The following is a 21,745-nucleotide window of genomic DNA, read 5'->3' on the forward strand; positions in this document are numbered from 1 at the left end:
GTTATTGTAAAATTGCCTTGTTTTTGCAATTATCAACATTTTACAAAAAAAAACAATTGGTGAAATCAGTTACGAGTTATGAAGAATTGATTAATTAATTAATTAATTAATTAATTAATTAATTAATTAATTAATTAATTAATTAGAAAAAGAATTGAAATATCATTAATAGCATGGTGCAGACATTAAACTTTGGATGAAGTCGACAAGCAACAGCAGTTTCATCTTGTCATGGATGGTCCATTATATACAGGAATGATGCTATCATTCCTGCGTACGTTTCTTTTGCTGTCGGCAATATGAATCGTTCTGGTAATAGGAAACCGTACTGTCCATCTCGTAGCTCTAGAGATAGCGAATATTTGATACCTGCATCTTCGTAGCCCCAGTCAAGTGCTACGCCTGCGGCTGGATCTGTATAATAAAGAAGATAAGGATGCAGTGTGAACTTTCTCACTCATTAATCCATTCACCCCACCCCACCCCCTCCCCCACACACACCATCCACGTGCACCCATCCACGTGCAGTCATTCACTCAGTCACTCACTCACGCACTCATGTAAGCACGCACGCACACAGACACGCACGCACGCACACATACATACATACATACATACATACATACATACATACATACATACATACATACATACATACATACATACATTGTTGACTTACATATTATTTCGTAGGTGACTCCATATGGGTACCACGTTCCATTGACAGTTTGTGCTGCAGTAGAAAACGCTTCTCCGATACCCATCTAGAAAACAATTATACACTAAACCATTATGAAATATTCTGTAAAGTCCTACATTTATAGCGTACCAAGCATAACATAATAGTAGTACATCGTGATCAATATTCGCCACTATAGTGACAGATAAAAAGCATTGTATCAGTATCTTAACTTGTCCTTAGGGAAAGTCGTGCCATTCTGGTCTTTAATCTAAAATAGTACTTCTGAATCACATACATAAAGCAAAATGCGCGCTGGTTTTAATGCAGGATAGTTTAGTTTTAATCGGCCCTACTGTCGCCATGTTTCTTGAAGATGTACCATCGTGTATCTTGTTGATCATACGATCATTTGACGAAATGCATTAGTTGGATTGCCTATAGCCATCTATCGTTAGTTTTACTTGAATCCATTCCCCAGGTATCCCGGATGTTCGATTAAACACTAGTATAAGCTATAACCATTATTGCAAGCTGCATTGGGGAGAGTCAATAATGAAACCTACATGATCTTCATAGTCTGGTGGGTGTTCAGTCTTGTAACCATACGGACTCAGCATCATCAGAGCAGCGGAGTGGATGTCATTGAAATATACAAACTTCTGTGTCTTTGATCTCTCAGTGATGAAATCTACGACGTTCTTGACTTCAACCTCAGAATTTATGTAAGGCCCATGATATATGTTAGAACATGGATTGGTACTTGTACCAGGTCCTGTAGGTAAATAGTAACAAAATATAGTCGTTGCATAATGTGTGTCATAGATAAACTTAATTTGATGCCAATTAGTAGTGCATTGGAAAACAAGAATTTACTTCAATTTGCATCACTGACTCGTTCAAGTAAGTTTAGTGCATCATTAACATAGGTGTCAGTCATTCAATCATTCATTCAAAGTTAATTTTAATAGAGCCATCCTCTTGAAAAACACGTCTGTTGAATAAAACTGGAAGTATCAAGCAATGCTTCCTTTATTATAATAAATGAAATGTCTTCAGTTTGCTCTTATTAGTGTGTGTAGACATTATCGAACCGGATATGATTTGACGTATTGACATATGTAAAAAATATACTACAAAAATAGCCGTTATTTAGCCCCATAGCGTTGCAATGCTAAGGGAGTTGTACAAATGCGCATGGTTTTATGTTTAATACCATTGTATACTAAGAATAGCGATGTGCGTGTCAGGGATAAGTTGATCACGGACCGGGACAGACACGCGCACGTACGCACGGACGGACGGACAGCTGGATGGGCAGAATACAAACATACACCCCATCAGGCATTACTCAATAGTGACCATTTGGAACAAATTGTTTACAACCAAGTGTGTATATTAGAAACAGATATGTAGACTGACACTTGGTCCTTTGTAGCTAACTTATTTGCAGGAAGGACGCAAGTGCAGAAGAGATCATTAGTTCATATATGATCAATGTGATATATGAAACAAACTTATTCCGATCAGGTCAAACCATGCGAAGCCATTGTTCTCTCTTTCTAGCACTTGTTACCCACCCTCCTATCTCCCAGTCAACAATGTCCAACTGCTGCTCTACTTTAGCTATTGCATTGCTTCCTTAAATCCCACAGGGTTCGAAAATCATTATGTGTTGTCATCTAATCATTTGATACCTATGTGTCTAAACACACGGTGCTATCGTATTGCAGTAAAAACACAGAACACCATATGCTTAGTTCTTTCATTTGTTGTTTAAGGACCTATACAAGCCGTCATTCATTCGGCTAAGCTAGGCTATTAGTTGTCAGCTGTCAGCTGTGTACGGTTGTACATAGCACATCGTTATATCAGTTTCTTCTACGGGTAAGCCTAAACGCACAAGATATCAACCTGGTGATGATCCAAATTGCTGAAACGAATTCCAGATTAAACAAAACTACACATATGGACTCCATTTATAAAAGCGATCTGCTGTTTATACACTACTACTACAACAGTTTGAGTAAAACTAGATTGAATATAGATGTTGTTGTTAATAGCTAGTAATGTCAATATTTTGTTAATCTGTGTTAACATAATTATATCCTTTTGGCGTAAAAGCTGAGTAAAGACGAGTCAAAACAAAGACGCCCGTCTTCAAGTTGTTCGGGGATACTGAACTAAGGCTTCAATATGTAGCAATATTAGACCATTTGTTATTTGCTTGAATGCTTACGCATCATTTCAGTTAGACTGTCGACAGTCTACATTTCAGTCAATTTGGAAAACATCTATCCAGGGTATTGAGCCTAAAATAGTATAACGTGCTAAAATCCTTTGGTACGTCTACTCTTCACAATCTCACTGTGACAAATCACAAATCAAATGCTAAACCTGTAGCCGGACATTCAGCAGTGTTCTGCATAAAATAATAACAGAAAATGCTTTTGCAAATGTCTATGTTACACATACATTTTTAATGCAAGAATATTTGATGTGGAGTTTGAGTTGATAACTGACGTTCAATGGATGAGCTCGGTGGATTGTTTGAGTTCCAGGGTACCGTTAATCTACAGACAGCAGAGGTGTTTTATTCCCCGGCAGAGATTATGTGTCGTCAAGATGTATGACTGTACTATCGATTCTATTAAGTAATCACAGATTAACCTTTGCCAGAAAGATATGGTTTAGTTTCTTGTGTTGGCTCATTACCTCGTCTTATCTCGACATGATGATATACGACTGCGGAAACCGATCTGTCAACTAACAAACATAGAGACAAACTAAAACTATATTGTTGTGACACATTGATAAATGTAATTGAATGTGTCTTGATTTAAAATGTATTCACATTAGGGTGCTTTTTTCTAATGACTTCCATTATCTTGCAGTGAGGAGTTACGTGTATATCCACACACCAGTTATGGTTTTCAGTTTGTGTCTATTTTAGTCAGCCGAAAGCTAGATTTCCCCCAATCTGATTAAATTCTGATGTTGTGAAAGCGGCTAGATGTCTTTATTTACCTCTATTTCTATCGTTTTGAGACCTTTGTTTTGTTCCTGGTGATCGCCTGGGATGGGGGTGATCACCCGAAACAAAACAAATGACACAACATGATGGAAATAGAGGTAAATAAAGACATCTAGCCGCTTTCATCACATCAGATTTTAATCAAATTGGATTTCCCATACCAGTAGTACTTCAAAGTTTCATCTGTTTAGTTGACTATTGGGTACATTGCAGCCTACAATCTCAAAGTCTTGGAGCAAGGCAATGGATGTCAAACATACTTGGCCATTAATGATTTCCAATCGACATTAGTATTGTTCATTCAGTCACGATACAATTCAGTTGAGCACGATCGTCGGTGTATCAATGGACCTCGCCGAAGGATATGAAATGAATCCTGTCAAATCATCCCTGCATTTGTTCTCAAATTAAACCAAATAGTACTCAAGTTTATCACGGGGGACGATCTATTTATAACCTTCATCAAACCTTGCAAGCAACTAATCCACGTACGGACACACAAACGTCGTCTATAATGATCATACATACCACCGTGATTCGTGCAAAACGGATGAATACATAAACCCAATGACAGCATCGATTATAACTACATTCAAGACCTCGGAACGTGTTCTTATTGACCGCGCTCTAACCCTATGTGCCATTGGGATAGGTCATCAAGTACACACTGACGTTGGTTGTTGACAGCCAAGTATGCTCTCATTGACAACAGTGGCATTGATTTGTAAAAGTCAAACGACAAACCCAAGCTTTATACGCCAAATAGTTGTATACGAATTCGAAATTAAGCTAGAGGCATTTTAAATATCTCAATTCAACCAATTCAACATTAAGGGAATGAACAGAATTTACAGCTGGGGATGCTGACGTGAAAATGGGACCCCACGAAAGTATTTTGGGCCCAATGGAGGTGTCTTGAAAACCCTGATAGGCTGAAAGGGTTGGTCTCATGTATATTTACCTATATTTCAATGAGAGGCAGGTGAATTTTTTTAACGCCGGAAGGGGCAGTAGCCATCATGCTGATGCTGTCCCAAATCCCCTTCGTTACCTAAAACTTTGTGCACATGATTTGATTCTAGTACAATTAGCTCAAACGCTTGTAATCTATTTTACAATGTTAGTCTAAATTTCTTTCACTAATGCTATTTGTGTGTTGGTGGACGGAAAAGTGGTTGATTGAGTGGGTGGATATCAGTGGTTGTTTGCCCGTTGAAAGTAAATAAATGACAGTTTATTTTGAAGTCTCAACTACAAGCAAACTGCAACGTGCTGATTTATCAATTCATTATTTTGTCAATTACCTAATGGGTTTTGTTATCTGTCGGTCGATCAATTGGTCAGTCAGTTATTCATAAGCTAATTTGACTGATGAGACGTGTATGGTTTCTTGTCTGTCGTCTGCATCATTTGAAAGGTTGTTTATCGGTGAATTGATTGATTTTTAGTGATTCAGTAACTGAATTAGTCATATAATCGGTGACTTCCTTAAAGTGCATTTGTCTTTATATCATACATCATTTAGTGTATGTCGATTTTCGCGTTCATCCGTTGCCAGAGCGACGTGTACAGATGTATCTTATAAGATATCGTATGTATTACATTCTATATCTGCTGGCATGGGTCTCCAAATACCAACAATATCAAAGTGACGAATTCAAATTTATTTTAAATTTGTCAATAGCATGTTGTTTAGAACTTGCAATCGATGTATAAATTGCACTGCAGTATATTCATTCACATGACTGCTTGGAAAACGTAAGATACACTATTGCGCTGATTTAGTTTTTTGTTGTACACCGAGCACATATACAGAAATCAATGTATAAGCAAATGAAGACAGACTCTTGATTACACAAACATGTCGGTGATAGTAGTGCCTTGGTTATGTGGATACAATCACGGTGTAATCAAGGTAGTGTAAGCTCTAGTTGAGGCTGAATACGTTTACATTTGAGGAAAACTTGTCAGAGACGTCACCCTACCGTGTACATGTGTGTGTGTCTGTGTGTGTCTGTGTGTGTGTAACAACAGTAACGTCCACTGATAACTAATATATATCTGCATTTTGCTCCATTAGTTTTAGTTTTTGTCTATATCTTAATTTGTCTATAGCGTGATATCCTAGGTAATACTGCATATATTGCTCGTTAATTTCCCTTGACAAGTGACAAGTAGGGTATTCACCTCTGCATATAATATTAAAGCGTGACCCGCCAAAGGCAAAACAGGTTTATGAAATCGTTTGGGTTACACCAAAACTCAGATCACACATCGGAGTTTCAAATCCCCGTGTACTTGTATCTCTCTTTTTGATACATTTCTGCTATACCTTCAACTATTTCTGGTTTTCTAATTTACACCTTATTAGGCGTCACAAATTGATCCCGATAATGAAACACGTGTTTAAGTGCTGGCCACCCTCCAACGAGTTATACATGTTAAAAGTTATTCATGTTCTATGTGTGAAATGAAAATGTCTCAATTTGGGTCAACGTATGTATCCGTTGGAAGATGTTGGGAGATAGGGTAAATATTAGTCGTGTTTCACGGCACTGAAGCAGAGATGATTTTTAGATGAACATAATTCGGTCTGTGGAAAGTTTCAGGTGAAATGTAGAAACTAACATTAACCAACTTTAAAATATTGACATGCCCATGTTACAGATACAATGTGCCATCTTTATTATCATACTTAAATTAAGCTCTTTTAGAGTCTAATTTGTGTCTTGAAGTTAGTGTCAAGTAATCGTAGTGTGTTGACATATTTTTCATTGTACCCTTTCTCTACCTTATAATTTCCATGACAATTTCTGGGTACGTTCATCTGTCAAAGGATGTCATCAAATCATTCATAAAGACTGCTCGAATGCAATGCAGCTACAGATCACCAGGTGGTGATGAAATGAGGTACGGTAAATACAATACCATAAAGTTGTTCTTTATATGAAAAAAAAATATAATGAAACAGAGAATGTTCATACCTGAATTGCACTAAAGTAGCTACTTAACGTAGATAATTACACTCATAGCGTGCATCGTAAGTAACAGAATTTTAAGCAATTCGTGTTGGCTGTCATTTTCCACATTCAGTCATCAATTCTACGGTCATCAAGACTCGTCTAACACGTAAGCACATTTATATAGTTTTCAATGCGTGTTACAATAGTCCATTTTTATCTATGTCTCTTTGAGTTTGCGCATAGTATGTTTTTCATTATAGGTAATTTCTGAAAGTGTACACAATCGTCCTCGGTGTATACAAATGTACGACATCCGTCCTTGGTATCTAGCGGAAATGAGATCCTGTTGACTATTTCCTCTATCATTATATAAAAGTAGGGTCAAAGTTTGTACTGTTTTGTAGAAAGATATACATCACTATGACTTTAGAAGACTTGTCTTAAAACTCGTTTGTTAATCTCTAGCAGTTTGTCGTCATTAATTTTCTATAACCTTACATTCCAACTGACATTGTGTCATAGTCATTAAATTCGTGAACATGTACCTTTTCATTTAGCGTGACTTTCCTTACGTAAAAGAACACATTATTCATCTACACGTACGACAGCTGTACGTGACAATTTATGAATAATGATTTTCTTAGCATTTATCCCTTTACTACTACCCCGTCGCCCCTCACTGACAATAGACATGTCAACATTGAGATGTGACCGTGGTGTGAGCGTGAATGCGAGTGTTTATGTGAAAATAAGAAACGTCACAATAAATATGATCAAGTCATCGCCACAAAGAGAGGCTTGGTGTTAGTAGGAAATATACAACCAACGATCGGCTCTAACATACACGTCGAGGAACATGTATATTTTTTTAAGTGAGGTCTTAATCACCTCTATATTTCTCATGACCCGACCGAACATATATTTCTTCAATATATCGAGTTAAAACAAATCCTCGCCCTCAAAAGCATGATTAGAAAAAATCCCGACGTTACTTATTATGAGATAGCGATATCGATCCAACGAGAATGTATTTGAGCGCAAATTATCGTGGATTTTTTGGCTGAAACTCGGAAACTTTAATCAAATAAACGGCTCAAAGTTTCCTTCTTACAGTTAATTGTCATTTCTAAGTCATTCAGACTATTTAAGTACGTACATTTATGAAATGAAACTTATCTTTAAGTTTTAACGGCCAACGTACATATCATTATAGAATTAACTAGACATGTTATATATATCTACATGTATGTATACATTTATATATATTTATATAACGTATTCAATGTATATAATATATATATATATATATATATATATATATATATATATATATATATATATATATATATATATATATATATATTCACTAATTTGCATATCCGAGTTTGTCGAGGTGTGCCATATATACATTGTATAACACTATACGTGCATGTAACCACTGATATCCTCGTTCTCCTGTGTTAAATTCCACGCGATATTTACAAAACACGACATGTACTGGTACACTGTGTCTCGGATAAACATTCGGTCATATAACAATTAACGGGGTCAGGATGTCTACATTTATCCCACTGTATTTTTACCTCCCGTAAGGGTACGGGAGGTATTAAAAGGGGAATGTATGTCTGTGTGTCTGTCTGTCTGTCTGTCTGTCTGTGTGTCTGTGTCATCATTTTCTAAAAATTGGCTGGCTCAATTGTAATGAAATTTGGGATATATAATCTTTAGGGTAATAGCTAGACCTGATTAGGTTTTGAGCCAGATCTGTTAATGTTTAATTAGAGAAATTTGCATATTAATAAAATCAACTAATTATGCAATATCTTAAGACTGCATACTTCAGTTTCAATATAATTTAGTATATTCGTTAAACATAACAACATACATTTGTCCTATAAAATTCGTTGATGTATCTTACAGCGTTAATGAATAATTTGCATAAATAATTATTTTTGGTAATTAGGCTATATCTTAAGAATACATACTTCAAATTCAACATAATTTAGTACATACGTTAACCATAAGAAACCCCATATGCCCTATCAAGTTCGTTGATGCACCGTACAGTGTTAATGAATAATTTGCATAATTAATGATTTTCGGTAATTAGGCTATATCTTAAGACTGCATTAACCTAAGAAAGCACGCTTGTCCGAAAAACAAAGCCTGTTACCATAGATTTTTTAGTTTAATGAGTTATTTGCATAATTAGTGATTCCCTTACGGGAGGCATTCAGTTTAAATCTGGTCTCACGATATTCTGGTGTGTCTATGAGTAATTACAACAACTGAAGCTATAACTTAAGGATATTTATTTCGGAAGCTTTAATAAATAACCACTTTAAACTAATTCCCCTCTTTATATATTGCACTGTATTTGATTTTTGATTGCTATGGTAAGATTGTTTTATTAGATCATAAATCCCAGGTCTAAACAGTTTCATTGAGATGGAATTACTTACACTTACTCTAAATATACGAACACTTACGCACAGAAGATATAGACAGGGCAAACAGACAGACAGACAGACAGACAGACAGACAGACAGACAGACCAACCCGTAATCAGTGATCACCAAGACATTGATGACGTCACATTTGACCTCATGACAACCTGGTCTTTTATATTTTAATTTCAGAATCATACTACACTGTGTGATGTCCACAGAGCCTGTGTTTATCTGTGTTTTATTCCTCACTATTTACAAGAAGGACAACATTCGATTTTAAATCCTGGAGTGAATCCAAAACACCAATCGATATTTTAAGTTTGCTCACGTATGCACGGTCACGAAAACAGCGAGGTTGGCGAACGTTAATTACATCGATATTGCACTCCAAAATCTATCATTGATCATATCTGTAACAGAGTGTGCACGTTTGTATTTCTTTACACCAGACGTCTCGGATTAGATAATACTCCTTATATATAGAGAGAGAGAGACGGCACAGATAATTTCAACTCTTCTCGGTTCTTCTGAGTGACATCTGGTTTAGAACTTCGTTAAAACGTAATCGTATTCTGAAGCCTATTTTTTTACTATAAATTCTTTAATACGCGTTCATTTCCCAAAGAGAATTTTGATGTTGCCGAGGATACACTTCTGTCATTTTATGGATTAACAAGTTCTCGAAATTCTCCGAAAGTCTATCAAATATAATCAGCATCATGTGGCAAATGGAAATAAAGACGTATTGAGCTATTTCCGGGAATTGAGAACAAAAATCTGGAAATAGTCGTTGTATGGCTGTATGATGATTGGCGATACTTTTTTTCCCATACTCGTGTTTCAAAGTATTGGCATCTGGATACAAATCATGAAAAAATACTACTTCGTGTTCTATTGATACAGAATGAAGGGAACTTCGCTTATCTCAATATCAAACAGTGTGATGTGCCTCAATGAGATAGAAAACAGATCCGAGTCTTCTTCATCGGTGATATTGAAATCAAGTACTAGTATATGCATATTAAATCACGTTGCGTGACGTCAACAGGGATCATATCAACTATCTCAGAAAGCGTAATCGACGTGTTCGGGCTGACACACTTAGAATGCCTCGCTCTTACTCCTAGTATATTGTGAAACATGTTTCACACAAATGAATTTATTATAAAGGAAAATATCTATATTTCATTTTATGTTTCTATTAGCAATTCTGACAGTGAAAATATATCAATTCTAAAATAGTTCATCCGTGCTCCATGCGCACCGTATCATGTTCCACCCACGTTGACAACGTAGTGGGTAAACGGCGACACACATATTTCAAGGCCTCGTGAACGAAAGGAGATCTTTTATTTAAAAAAGCAAACACTCTCCACGTATACTTTTAGAGCGTTGATGATCTTCCGCGCAGTGATAGTATTTAGGTTACGCGCATAATCATGAAAACTCCGTCCCTGGAGATTACTCGTTTTACGTTTTACCGTATTAAACTTCTTTGCGTTTATATTTTACCTTCCTAGTTACACATCATTCAGAAGTTTTGTTCGTCGTTTTCTAATTTCATTTGTAAGTTCCTATGTATATTTACTCGGGTAATTTTATTTATTGTATTATCCTCGTGTTTGTTCATTTTTTCTTTAGTTTGAGAAATTGCTAACTTTGTCTCGCAATCTGTCGTGCATGTCAGTCCCACTGTCTGCCCGTATGTCTGTCTGTTTGCCTTGCATGCATGTCTATCCCTCTGTCTGCCAACATGTCTGTTTGTTTGTTTATTTGTGTGTGTTTGTTTGTTTGTTTATTTGTTTGTTTGTTTGTCTGTCTGTCCGTCTGTTAGTTTATCTATCTACCTAGCTATAATCTTTCTGTCTGTCTCTCTGTCTGTCCGTCTGTCTATCAGAGTGTCAAACTCTGAATACATGCGTGTATAATATTTGTTTCCCTAGTCCATCTGTCTGCATTGTTATGGCTGAGCCGCGTCTCATTCTGTATGCATTTATTGTAGGGTTTGGAAAAAAGTATACCTTGCAATTAGGGTACACTGCATTCCGTTTGCTTACACAGTGTATGTCTACATTCAAGTCACACTACTTGTCCATACACTTACTGGCATACTTGATGACTAGGATACTGCGCATGTTATATTGTGAAGATCTCTCTCTCTCTCTCTCTCTCTCTCTCTCTCTCTCTCTCTCTCTCTCTCTCTCTCTCTCTCTCTCTCTCTCTCTCTCTCTCTCTCTCTCTCTCTCTCTCTCTCTCTCTCTCTCTCTCTCTCTCTCTCTCTTGAAATTTAAAAAAAAAAACACTAGCATATGCCAGATTGTTTCGAATATTGACACGCCATGTATGTGTCGGCCTTGTTAGATATCACTCACATATTGTGAATTACAAACACTTGCAAAGTTCACGGATGGTTAGCGAGCTGCTAGCCTTCCGCATACATTTGATGAACCCCAGCTGCTGTATGCCCCGTGCTTTTTAACGTAAATGAAGTGAATTATGTATTTCTTCAGGAACTCAAATTGGAAGATGTCAACCGTAAATTGGCATTAAGAACGCTTCGTTATGTGCTGTGTTCGCATCATCATCATCATCATCACCACCATATTCTCTAAATAATTCACCTACCTCCGAAACCAGTTTTGAAATTTCTGTTCGGGTCCACGCCAATACAATCAGAACCCATATTAATGGATCTGTTTTCCGCCATAGTCTGTCCTACAAGGATTTGGAGGGACAATGGGGTATCAAGGTCAATGATTTGATTTTGATTCGATCGAATGATTTTTTAAACTGGTCATGCATGAGAAAAAGACGGAATTAAACATAACGTGATGAAACCTGACGGAGGATATACATACATACGTGAATGCATTATCTAATGTAAAAGTCGTCTTTAATATAGTACGACAAAATGCCATCCTTGTGATACTTATTAGATGGACAAAGAGAATAGAACTAATAGGGCTTGTTTCAGTGTGGATATTGTGACAAAAATGGCGGATGTTGATATAGTAGTAAAAGGCAAGTTAGAGAGACAAGCTTAACTGATCATTTCGAAGACAGTGGAATGTAGCCAAATTCTTATATTGTTGTCGTTTGAGGGCGCTAGCCCTTTTTCGAAATCGTAGAACGCACTACAACATCTGACTGTTTTCGTCACATCTTTGTCAGTATCGCTTTCCTTATCCATTACTTTATCTCTTTCTATGTCTGTATATCATTATAAACCCTCCCCTGCCTGTCTGTATATCTCTGTCCAGTCTATGTCTCTCGCTGTGTCTCTCTATGTCTGTCTGTCTGTCTGTCTGTCTGCCTCTCTCTCCTCTCTATCACCCTCTCCCTCTCCCTCTCTCTCTCTCCCCCTCTCTCTCTCTCCCCCCTCTCTCTCTCTCTCTCTCTCTCTCTCTCTCTCTCTCTCTCTCTCTCTCTCTCTCTCTCTCTCTCTCTCTCTCTCTCTCTCTCTCTCTCTCTCTCTCTCTCTCTCTCTCTCTCTCTCTCTCTCTCTCTCTCTCTCTCTCTCTCTCTCTCTCTCTCTCTCTCTCTCTCTCTCTCTCTCTCTCTCTCTCTCATACTCATACTTACCGTGTTCCAAGTATAGTCATAACCGTCAGGATTAACTGACGGCAATACATATATTTCAAATTGATCCAAAATAGCTGTTACATTAGGGTCTCCATGGACAAAATCTTCAATAAACTGAAAAAGAAGGACCAAGAGATGGATTTTTGGAAGAAAAACACGTAGATGTATGTTAGAGTGTACAATGTGTAGATTGAAATAAATATGGCATATGTACGTGATGAAAACAACACCACTTCTTCAAGTGTGGAGTCATTTTTGGAGAACTTGAAGTGGGAGGGGAGTCACTTTGGAAAACAACAAGGTAAATGTATTTCTCATTTTGGTGCCGGGGCCGTGAAATACCATCTGAACAACAGTAATGTATCAAAGACTTTAATTTTGTACCGAGGCAGAGGAATACTCCCCACCTACCCTCCCCATCCATATTTCCATATATGCATGCGCCATGTGCAGTATTTCTAGATCTAAAATACGAAAGGGTTAGCTGTGTATCAGGTTAGGGTTAGGATTTGGGTAGGATTAGAACACAGGGGCAAACACGGTACTTTAATTAATCGTTATTTGAACTGGCCATTTGTGTTTTAAAATAAAGTTTTCGTTCTCGCACATAATACAAACTTGATCAGAGTGAAATTGTAGGGGCATAGTGGTTTTGGCATCATCTCACTTTATTAACAGAAGCCATAAAAAACATTGACAATGAATGTATCATTAACTGCCATTGATTGTAATACATACAGTGCACAGAGAAATTAATGTACAGTTTGGTTACTGGCCATACTCCAGTGTATACCACAAACAGGTGTATACACCAGAGATAACATAATCAGAAATTGGTTTTATGTGAATTGAAAATTTTGATGAGTTGTATTAAGTGCACGGAGTCTCCCACATATTTATGCTGTATACTAAGATACCCTGGGGAATAATATGCAATCATGTTTCATATAGATTCTAAATGTACCAAAACGAGGTAACAGTGCTTAATAATATTCAACTGACGTACTAGTAGTGGAGTATTACAGCAGTAAAGTATTCACCCTGTATATATTTTACATAAAAGTGATGTCAAAATACATGTATTCCTTGTTGGGATGTCCCTTTGGCCATCGGAGCTGGGGGTCAGTTTGAGAAAACTTATGTCCAACGCCAAAACATCGCTGCGCAGTCAGTTAAAAATGACCGCCCCCGGAACCACCAACACACGTTTGTTTACATACATGTAAACAAATTTAAACGTGTAAACTCGTCGACTACCTTATTAATGACACATAGTAAATATGACTGTGTAGCGATAGCAGAAAGAATGGAATTATTTATAGAAGTAAATCGAGTAAATGACTGCAAAAACCGAGCGTTTCATGGGTATTTGATCGTCAAAATCTAGGGAGGCTGAGTGGAGAGCGCCCTCAACGTGAGAATATTGATCTGAAGTAGTCCTTATTTTTATTCTTGCGTATCTCAGTGTAATTACCACTTGTTTACATACAAACCTGGTTCGCCATATAGATATTTGTAGCGGGAGAAATCCATTCTCTGGCATGTATCCCTCCCTGCAGCCATATGGCTTCTTTAGGTTCAGTCTTTCGTGTACCCAGGATCTATAAAACAAAAGACATGATTTATTTGAGTTTATTTATTGTGTTGAGTACATTACTGTAGTCAGTGTGTTATGATTTATGCTTGAATTAAATATTGTATTCGAGATAAGAAGAAATGTCTTATTTGACAGAACTAGTACAACACATTGACTCGGACATTTAATAATAAGATAACATGAACACATTGGTTGGAATGAAATTTGGCAAATCATCACAATTACATTATAGCGTGGACGCGAGTCAACTTTTCGGTTTATAGAATGTATGGCTCAGGTCATCTCATCCGAAAGAAGTTCAAGTTTATTTTTATTCCACTCAGATGGGATGAATATTATAACCGTGAATCCCACTAGTTGTATCTGTTTTCATTACAGGAGAAATGAAGTTGCCTTGGTGTTTCACTCATGGGATATGTTTATGACTCAAAGAAAGAGATACCTCAGCTCCAGACTAACAATAACAGAAAGAGACAACTCACAGAGCACGGTCAGTACATTTACTGGACTCTCTCACAGTGTCATACTAATAACACTTCAACAAAAGGTTGGCCATATGTGATCGATGAGGGCGCACAGTACAGGGATATTCGAGTACAATTATGCAGTAGATATCAGTACATATAAAACAACCTAAGTTTTAGCCATATGTGAAGCTCCTAGGACTGTGAGAGCGTCTACATCTTTACCAAATCACGTTGAAAAGAGGTAAAGCATAATTGAATGTAGATCTGGAAGGACCTACGGAGTGCTGAGTTCATCATATTCCACTTCCAACATGTAAAAAGTAGCAGAGATTCCCAATATCAAAGTTGATAGTGATGTTGTATGCTAAATTATCTGTTCGCCATGGGAGCGGTTTGAAAAGCTAGCTGCACGTTCCAAAAGCACGCGCTAGATATCCGAATACAAATACAAGAACTCAACCAGAATTATCGTACGATTCCTGGAGTCTGATTCCAGTGACGACTATAACTCTGAATGACTGTATGTGTCAAATATTGTTGTTTCACATGTAACTATCGGTCGCCTGTGTTTGACCTGGCACATTTTGATAATGCATCTATGCATCTATGTATGTATGTATGCATGTATGTATGTATGTATGTATGTATGTATGTATGTATGTATGTATGTATGTATGTATGTATGTATGCATGCATGTATGCATGTATGTATGTATGTATGTATGTATGTATGTATGTATGTATGTATGTATGTATGTATGTATGTATGTATGTATGTACGTGTGTACGTGTGTACGTATGTATGTGTGTATGTTAACATATCCGTTACTGTACGAAGTTGACTTCAGGCTACTTACCCTGATTGCACGCTGTACTCGCTTCTCGTATGACCTTCCAATAATAATTTCTTCCGTCCAATTCGGATATCTCGCAACAGTATCTTTTACCCATTGATCAAGCTAAACACGTGAAAGAGTGACGAATGTTAAAATATATTACAATTTGACTGAAATTACAGAGTGTAAGATATTAGTCACGTAATAGACACGTCATACTTCTAAGTTCAGCTACCGATCTCATTTCAAAATGTCTATTCGCTGATAAGAAGGAAAGAAATATTAAACAACAACTAGTTAACAATAGTACCACTTCAACTATCCGTAACAATTGTTTCCATATGAAATATTGTATCTACATCTCAAAGGTCAAATGTCAGAATATGATTAACATTTAGACTGGAAACTGTTGCGTCACAGAGCTATATACTAGAATAGTTAGAAATAGACAAAAGAACTATCCTGTTTATTCTATTCTATTCTGATTTATTTTATTCTATTCTTGAATTCTATTTTATGTTCTGTTCTATTCTATTCTAATCTTTTCTATTCTATTCTATTTTATTCTATTCTGTTCTATTCTGTTCTGTTCTATTCTGTCCCATTCTATCTGACACTATTCTATTCTATCCTATACCTGTAAGCTATTGTTACGAGTCACAAATAGTAAACGATTGTGTCAATTGTTTAAAACAACATCTTGCAATGACAAGAAGACGCATGTAAGGTCATTAAGGTCAACTTGATTAATGAGACAGAGCAGCAGGTCAAGTCATGTTTTTCTATCTTAATAACTAGAGGTCATAGATGTCACAACAAGCTATAACTTGTACCTCAAATGACTTTCAACAACTTTAAGTAAGGAACGTTCTAGAATACCGTTTTAATTGTTTATTTCTTAATTGAATTAACTGTATTAATGAATACTTTCTAAATAAGGATAAGAGAGTGAATTTTGCTGTAAACAATTTGTTTGTTAACCATATTTGTATTACGGAATGAACATTAGTTTCAATAAAATGTTGGTGACGTATACGGTTGAAGCACAACGGAATTTTGTTTCAGAAATACTTGTCAGTTTGCAAGAATTCGAAGGCCTTAACTTGTTTGAAGGAAACGGTTTGGAATGTGCTCAGGGAGCAGAACTCCACAGAGACAAAAACAGTCTTATTCCTGGCTGAAGCTAAATTAAGGAGTCCGATTGGAGCGCTCTTGTTGCTGGGAATCGTACATGTCGTTCAACCCAAAAGTAATTTCTGTGTCTGTTTGAGTTTATTTCCCCTTAGATTGAGTCCTAAATAAGATCTCTGTTACGGATTGGTTCGACACTATAGCTTAGTGGAGACGTTACTACTGAATTCAGGTCAATATCAACAATTCCCAATTCATCTCAATAACACTACTCAGTCTGTTTCCTGACTCCCCGTTTACCCTCTGATACCCATTGTTATATTTATTAGGGGTAAATGAACTGATTATTATTATATTATATTATTATATCATTATCTGACACTATTCTATCTATTCTATTCTGTTCTATTCTATTCTATTCTATTCTAGTCTATTCTAATTTATCTGTCACCTATATTAGTTTTACTCTTCAAATATCAACCAAACTGTTGTTTCGTCGCCATCATCGTCGTCGTCGTCGTCGTCGTCGTCGTCGTTGTTGTTGTTGTTGTTGTTGTTGTTGTTGTTGTTGTTGTTGTTGTTGATTTTGTTGCTGCTCCTGCTGCTCCTGCCTAAATTTACATACTTTTAAATGTTATATTCTATGTTATGGTCCCATCTTCAGATGTACTTTAAATCTCCGTTTTCAACATCAAGTACATCCAATATTAATTGAAATTGAACTTTGATAGTGCAAGATTAAAGATAATCACCTCAGCATATCTATGGTACACAGCATAGTCAAACTCCTCGATACCTGCTATTCCGACAGAAGCGCTTCGAATTATCCTTTCCTCTGGTTGAGTTTCGACTGTGTGATGAATTTCAGATTCGTCTACCGCCTCCTGTACATCACTTATCCAAACTTCATAGTCTATGCCATGTTTGTCCAGTATTATCTTAACGTCATCAATTTGTGATGGTGACACCATGACCTCGCTTGGATAGCCCCAGAAGTCATACTATTGGGGGGAGGGGAATACAAAATGATGTTGTACACAGGGATGTATATTTTAAAATATTGACATTAAAACGGCACAAGCTGAGTTTATAAGGTTTTTTTTTTGCTCGCGCTTGACATAAAACCTATCTGATAATATAATATTGATGTCAGTGCCCAATGTGATAAATCGGATGCATATATATTCTCAATTGCATTAAAACTCACCTCATAACGTTGTTAACACTGTTACTAACACAATCATTTCCTCGAAATTTACTAACTTACTATAGACCTCCTTACATACTACCAAACCTGTGTGACTATACAGTTTAAATTAGACAGCACGATGTTGTTGAAGTTCACACAATGTTTTTGTTAGTACAAATTATGTAAACAAAATACTGACACTGAGAGCCCGCAAGCATATACAATGGATACAGGTTATCTCACTGTGAACACAAATCAACATCACTGTCGGAGGAAGACACAAAAACGGTTTATTTATGTTCACATTGAGATAAAATATGTCATTTTTTCACCTGTACGTGCGTCCGCGCTGTGGGTGTCTGAATTATGTTTGTGTGATTCCTAACAGAAAATGTTGCGTGAGAAGTACATAACTTCGCCTATTAAAGTGAGACTCTAAAGTCTTTCTGGTTTGGTAGTAGCATTGCATGGACTGACTTCTGCCAATAGCAAAGATGGTTATACTTTAGTAGAATACTACAAGTACATTTTATAATACATCAACAATTAATCCCCCCCCAAAAAAAAAAAAAAAAAAAAAAAAATTAAAATTGAAAAAAAAATAATTAAAAATTAAAAAGAGCAAGTCCAAATAAACAAACATCATCATCATCATCATCATCATCATCATCACCATTATCATCATCATCATCATCATCATCACCATCATCATCATCATCATCATCATCGATCATCATCATCATCGATCATCTCTACCACCGCCACCACCACCACGACTACCAAATACTGGACTTTATGTATCGAATATTTCCAAAGCTCTACCTTATAAGTAGAACACGCTTTTACGTATCGATATATGGTCAAGGTGGTCATTTGATGAAGATAAGTGATTTTAATGTGCCAAGAAACTGGCCTTGGGTTGACAGATTCTGATCGACAGAAAGACAAAATACACAGTTAGGTAGTTGGTCATAAGTCACCTTACCTTGTCAGTGTCATATATTGCCTTCATGACAGCGAGATCTTTGTCCGATTCAATTTTGGCACGTAATACTTGGTAACTGTATAACAGAGAAATGGTATTTTTTTATTGCAATATCTCATTTTGAGATAACATGGATTAAAGTTCAGATGTGGTACAGTGTGTTAAATAAATACACGATCTATATATATGCTATATCGATCTACATGACATCACTGTAATATATAATTCGCAAATCAAACGTCAACCGTTCGATAGACAGCTGAATCGACATCAATCATGTATCACGTGATATTGACTTTATGGGTGTCCTTAGTTGCTTCGTTTTGATCAAATATTTATAAGGATATAGCAGCAATGGTGCGTTATAGTGTAGTAGTTCGGTCTTAATTAACAAGTCTTCAATTAAACAAGGACTGTTAGTACTTTATTTTCGAAAAAAAACAATACATGTCGAACGTGGACTGAAACTGTACGACGAACCTTTTATAGTTCGCCGGAGGTATCATAAACGTTCAACACACATTTTCACAATTGGCGGTGTTGCTGATGCTGTCCTTGTCGTCATCATCCGATCAACGTTTCCATATATTGACAAAATTGTCCGAAACAGCCTAATGTGCACAACTCTGCCGCTAGTATATTTTTTCTCTAGTGTTCAGTTTTCATATATCTGCAATATCTGGCAATAGTTAAATCCAATGTGTAAGACCTGACCAATACTTATATAATTTAACTTTTATTTATAAACCCTCCAATGCCTGGAATTTATTTATGTTGTTTGAACACAACAGACAATTATGCCATATAAACTTCAAAAGCAAATCGTAAAATGTTATATATCTTCTGTGATTTTATGGCGCATGTCTTACAACACAACATTACTTTGAATGTAATTCGTATCTAGGTATTTCAAGTTATCACACACATGACACAGACTTCTCAATGAAAACTAAAATTACTCGCTAACGTTTACATTGGTGTGTATTCGTTTAAATAAAAATGGAGAAAAGACATGTACTGCGCAGCTCCATTTTGTTGGTGTCACTTGGCAACTGGCGTTTCTCCATTCAAAAAGTCATACTTACCCATCGTAGCGTGCTTTCTCGGTACACACGGCAAAACTAAGGCAAAGAAGTACTACGAGACAGGTAAACAGCACCTTGTAAGTTGAAGACGACATATCGAACTTCAAATACCGAATACGAAGTGTCCTTCGTCAAGAAACGTTCCCAAATGACCCCCTTTCTAAAAATAGCTGAGCGTTATGAACTGTTTAAGACATGCCCTTTGATATCCAAAGTTGATAATAGTAAACAGACCATAAAAGAAATGTCATGAAATTTGACAGTTGGTAAACAAAGCGTTCTTCATACTATAATAACTTATTCTTGACGTCGGGCAATAAAACAAATAATGAATTATATAGTTAAACCTACATTCAAGCATCACTATATATACTAATATAAATCTCGTATCCCCACCTCATCCAACAACCCCGCACCATACCTGCAACTCCCGAGTTGTTCATACAAGTTCGTCCTGGTGGCATGCAATTTACGGAGAATCCACAATTTGTTGTAATTTCAATATTTAGAAAACTCTCCTCTATAAACTTCTGTAAAGTAACATATACTTGTAGCATTCGTCATGAAGTAGGCCATATATCATCCGTAAAGATCAAACAAAGTTAACGTTTTGGTTGACCTTGCATATTTTGATATATTTTTTTTTAGATTGGTTGCAAATTGGTAGACATAAGATTTAGAAACGCAAAGTCACGCCTGTCAGTGGAATCTACCCATGCTGTATAATAGTTTTTGGGGTCAAACGACTGACTGTGATTTTTTCGATTGTTTTGTGCCTGAAATACGAAAGCCTTCCAATTGAAAACACGTGCATACAAACATTGATAATACGTTAGCACTCCCTGTAGTAATACTCAGTTGACAGGTTGGGCTCTTTGTCAGTGTGGCTGTCAGCATGTAAAATAATGGCGGTGGTGATGGTGGTGGTGGTGGTGGTGGTAGTGGTGGTGGTGGTGGTGGTGGTGGTGGTGGTGATGATGATGATGATGATGATGATGATGATGATGATGATGATGATGATGATGATGATGATGATGACGACTAGGAGCATTTTTAAGAAGCTCGACTATCGTAGTTTACATGGTGAAATCTCAGTGTTATATTTATATACACACACCTTTATGTGTGTTTATTTGCTCAAAAGTTAGCAGCCATGAGGTAGTAGGATCTATAGATTAAGAATCATTGAATTACTACTTTGATTGCTGTAATTCTTATCTGTCTCTCTATAGGTCTATAAAATCTGAAAATAGTTTATGCAATCGTGTATGTCACAAGTTTTAAAACTGACCTCAAAATTTCTCTTAATTTGTTTATTTCCAACATGTAAAAAATAATGTATGTCTACATCATATGAATACGGTTTACAGAACAATTAGACATTATTCCCCAATAGTTTTCCTCGTTCAGCCAAGGATTATACTTGTGGTCTAAGGGGTCTTGTCACTCCGAGTATTGTAGCGACAGACTCCCTAGGTCACAAGTATTATTATGACGAATAATATTTGGGAATAATATACATATAATTCCTTCAAGAAAAAGTGGGAAAAATAATGGTGATTTTGAACGTTTTGTCTCATATGTCGAGCACCACAGAACCAGTGACTATACTGCAGAAATATACCAATGAAATGACAGTTATTTTGTCTTCATCCTTTTGTTGAGATTAGTTGGCTGTCACATTACGGTAAGATGTAATATTAGTTACCATCACGTTCACAGTTGGTGCACAATGGACGTACAAAAA

At 36.5% G+C, this 21,745-nt stretch overlaps 2 protein-coding genes across 2 annotated transcripts; both read right to left on the minus strand.

Annotated features, from left to right (window-relative positions):
- Positions 1-229: 229 nt before the first annotated feature.
- Positions 230-11,261, minus strand: LOC144444726 (carboxypeptidase A2-like). The gene is made up of 4 exons (XM_078134256.1): positions 11,231-11,261; positions 1,246-1,454; positions 680-764; positions 230-414 (listed from the first exon to the last, which is right to left on the minus strand). Exons 1-4 carry the CDS (start codon positions 11,259-11,261, stop codon positions 230-232), a joined length of 510 nt encoding a protein of 169 aa, XP_077990382.1.
- Positions 11,262-11,655: 394 nt separating this feature from the next.
- LOC144444737 (carboxypeptidase A1-like) lies at positions 11,656-20,093 on the minus strand. The gene is made up of 7 exons (XM_078134264.1): positions 19,999-20,093; positions 18,914-18,989; positions 17,492-17,740; positions 15,630-15,731; positions 14,202-14,309; positions 12,709-12,822; positions 11,656-11,841 (listed from the first exon to the last, which is right to left on the minus strand). The coding sequence occupies exons 1-7, from the start codon at positions 20,091-20,093 to the stop codon at positions 11,656-11,658; spliced, it is 930 nt and encodes a 309-aa protein (XP_077990390.1).
- Positions 20,094-21,745: the final 1,652 nt, after the last annotated feature.

Source organism: Glandiceps talaboti, chromosome 2 (genome assembly GCF_964340395.1).
Source record: "Glandiceps talaboti chromosome 2, keGlaTala1.1, whole genome shotgun sequence".
Classification (NCBI taxonomy): domain Eukaryota; kingdom Metazoa; phylum Hemichordata; class Enteropneusta; family Spengelidae; genus Glandiceps; species Glandiceps talaboti.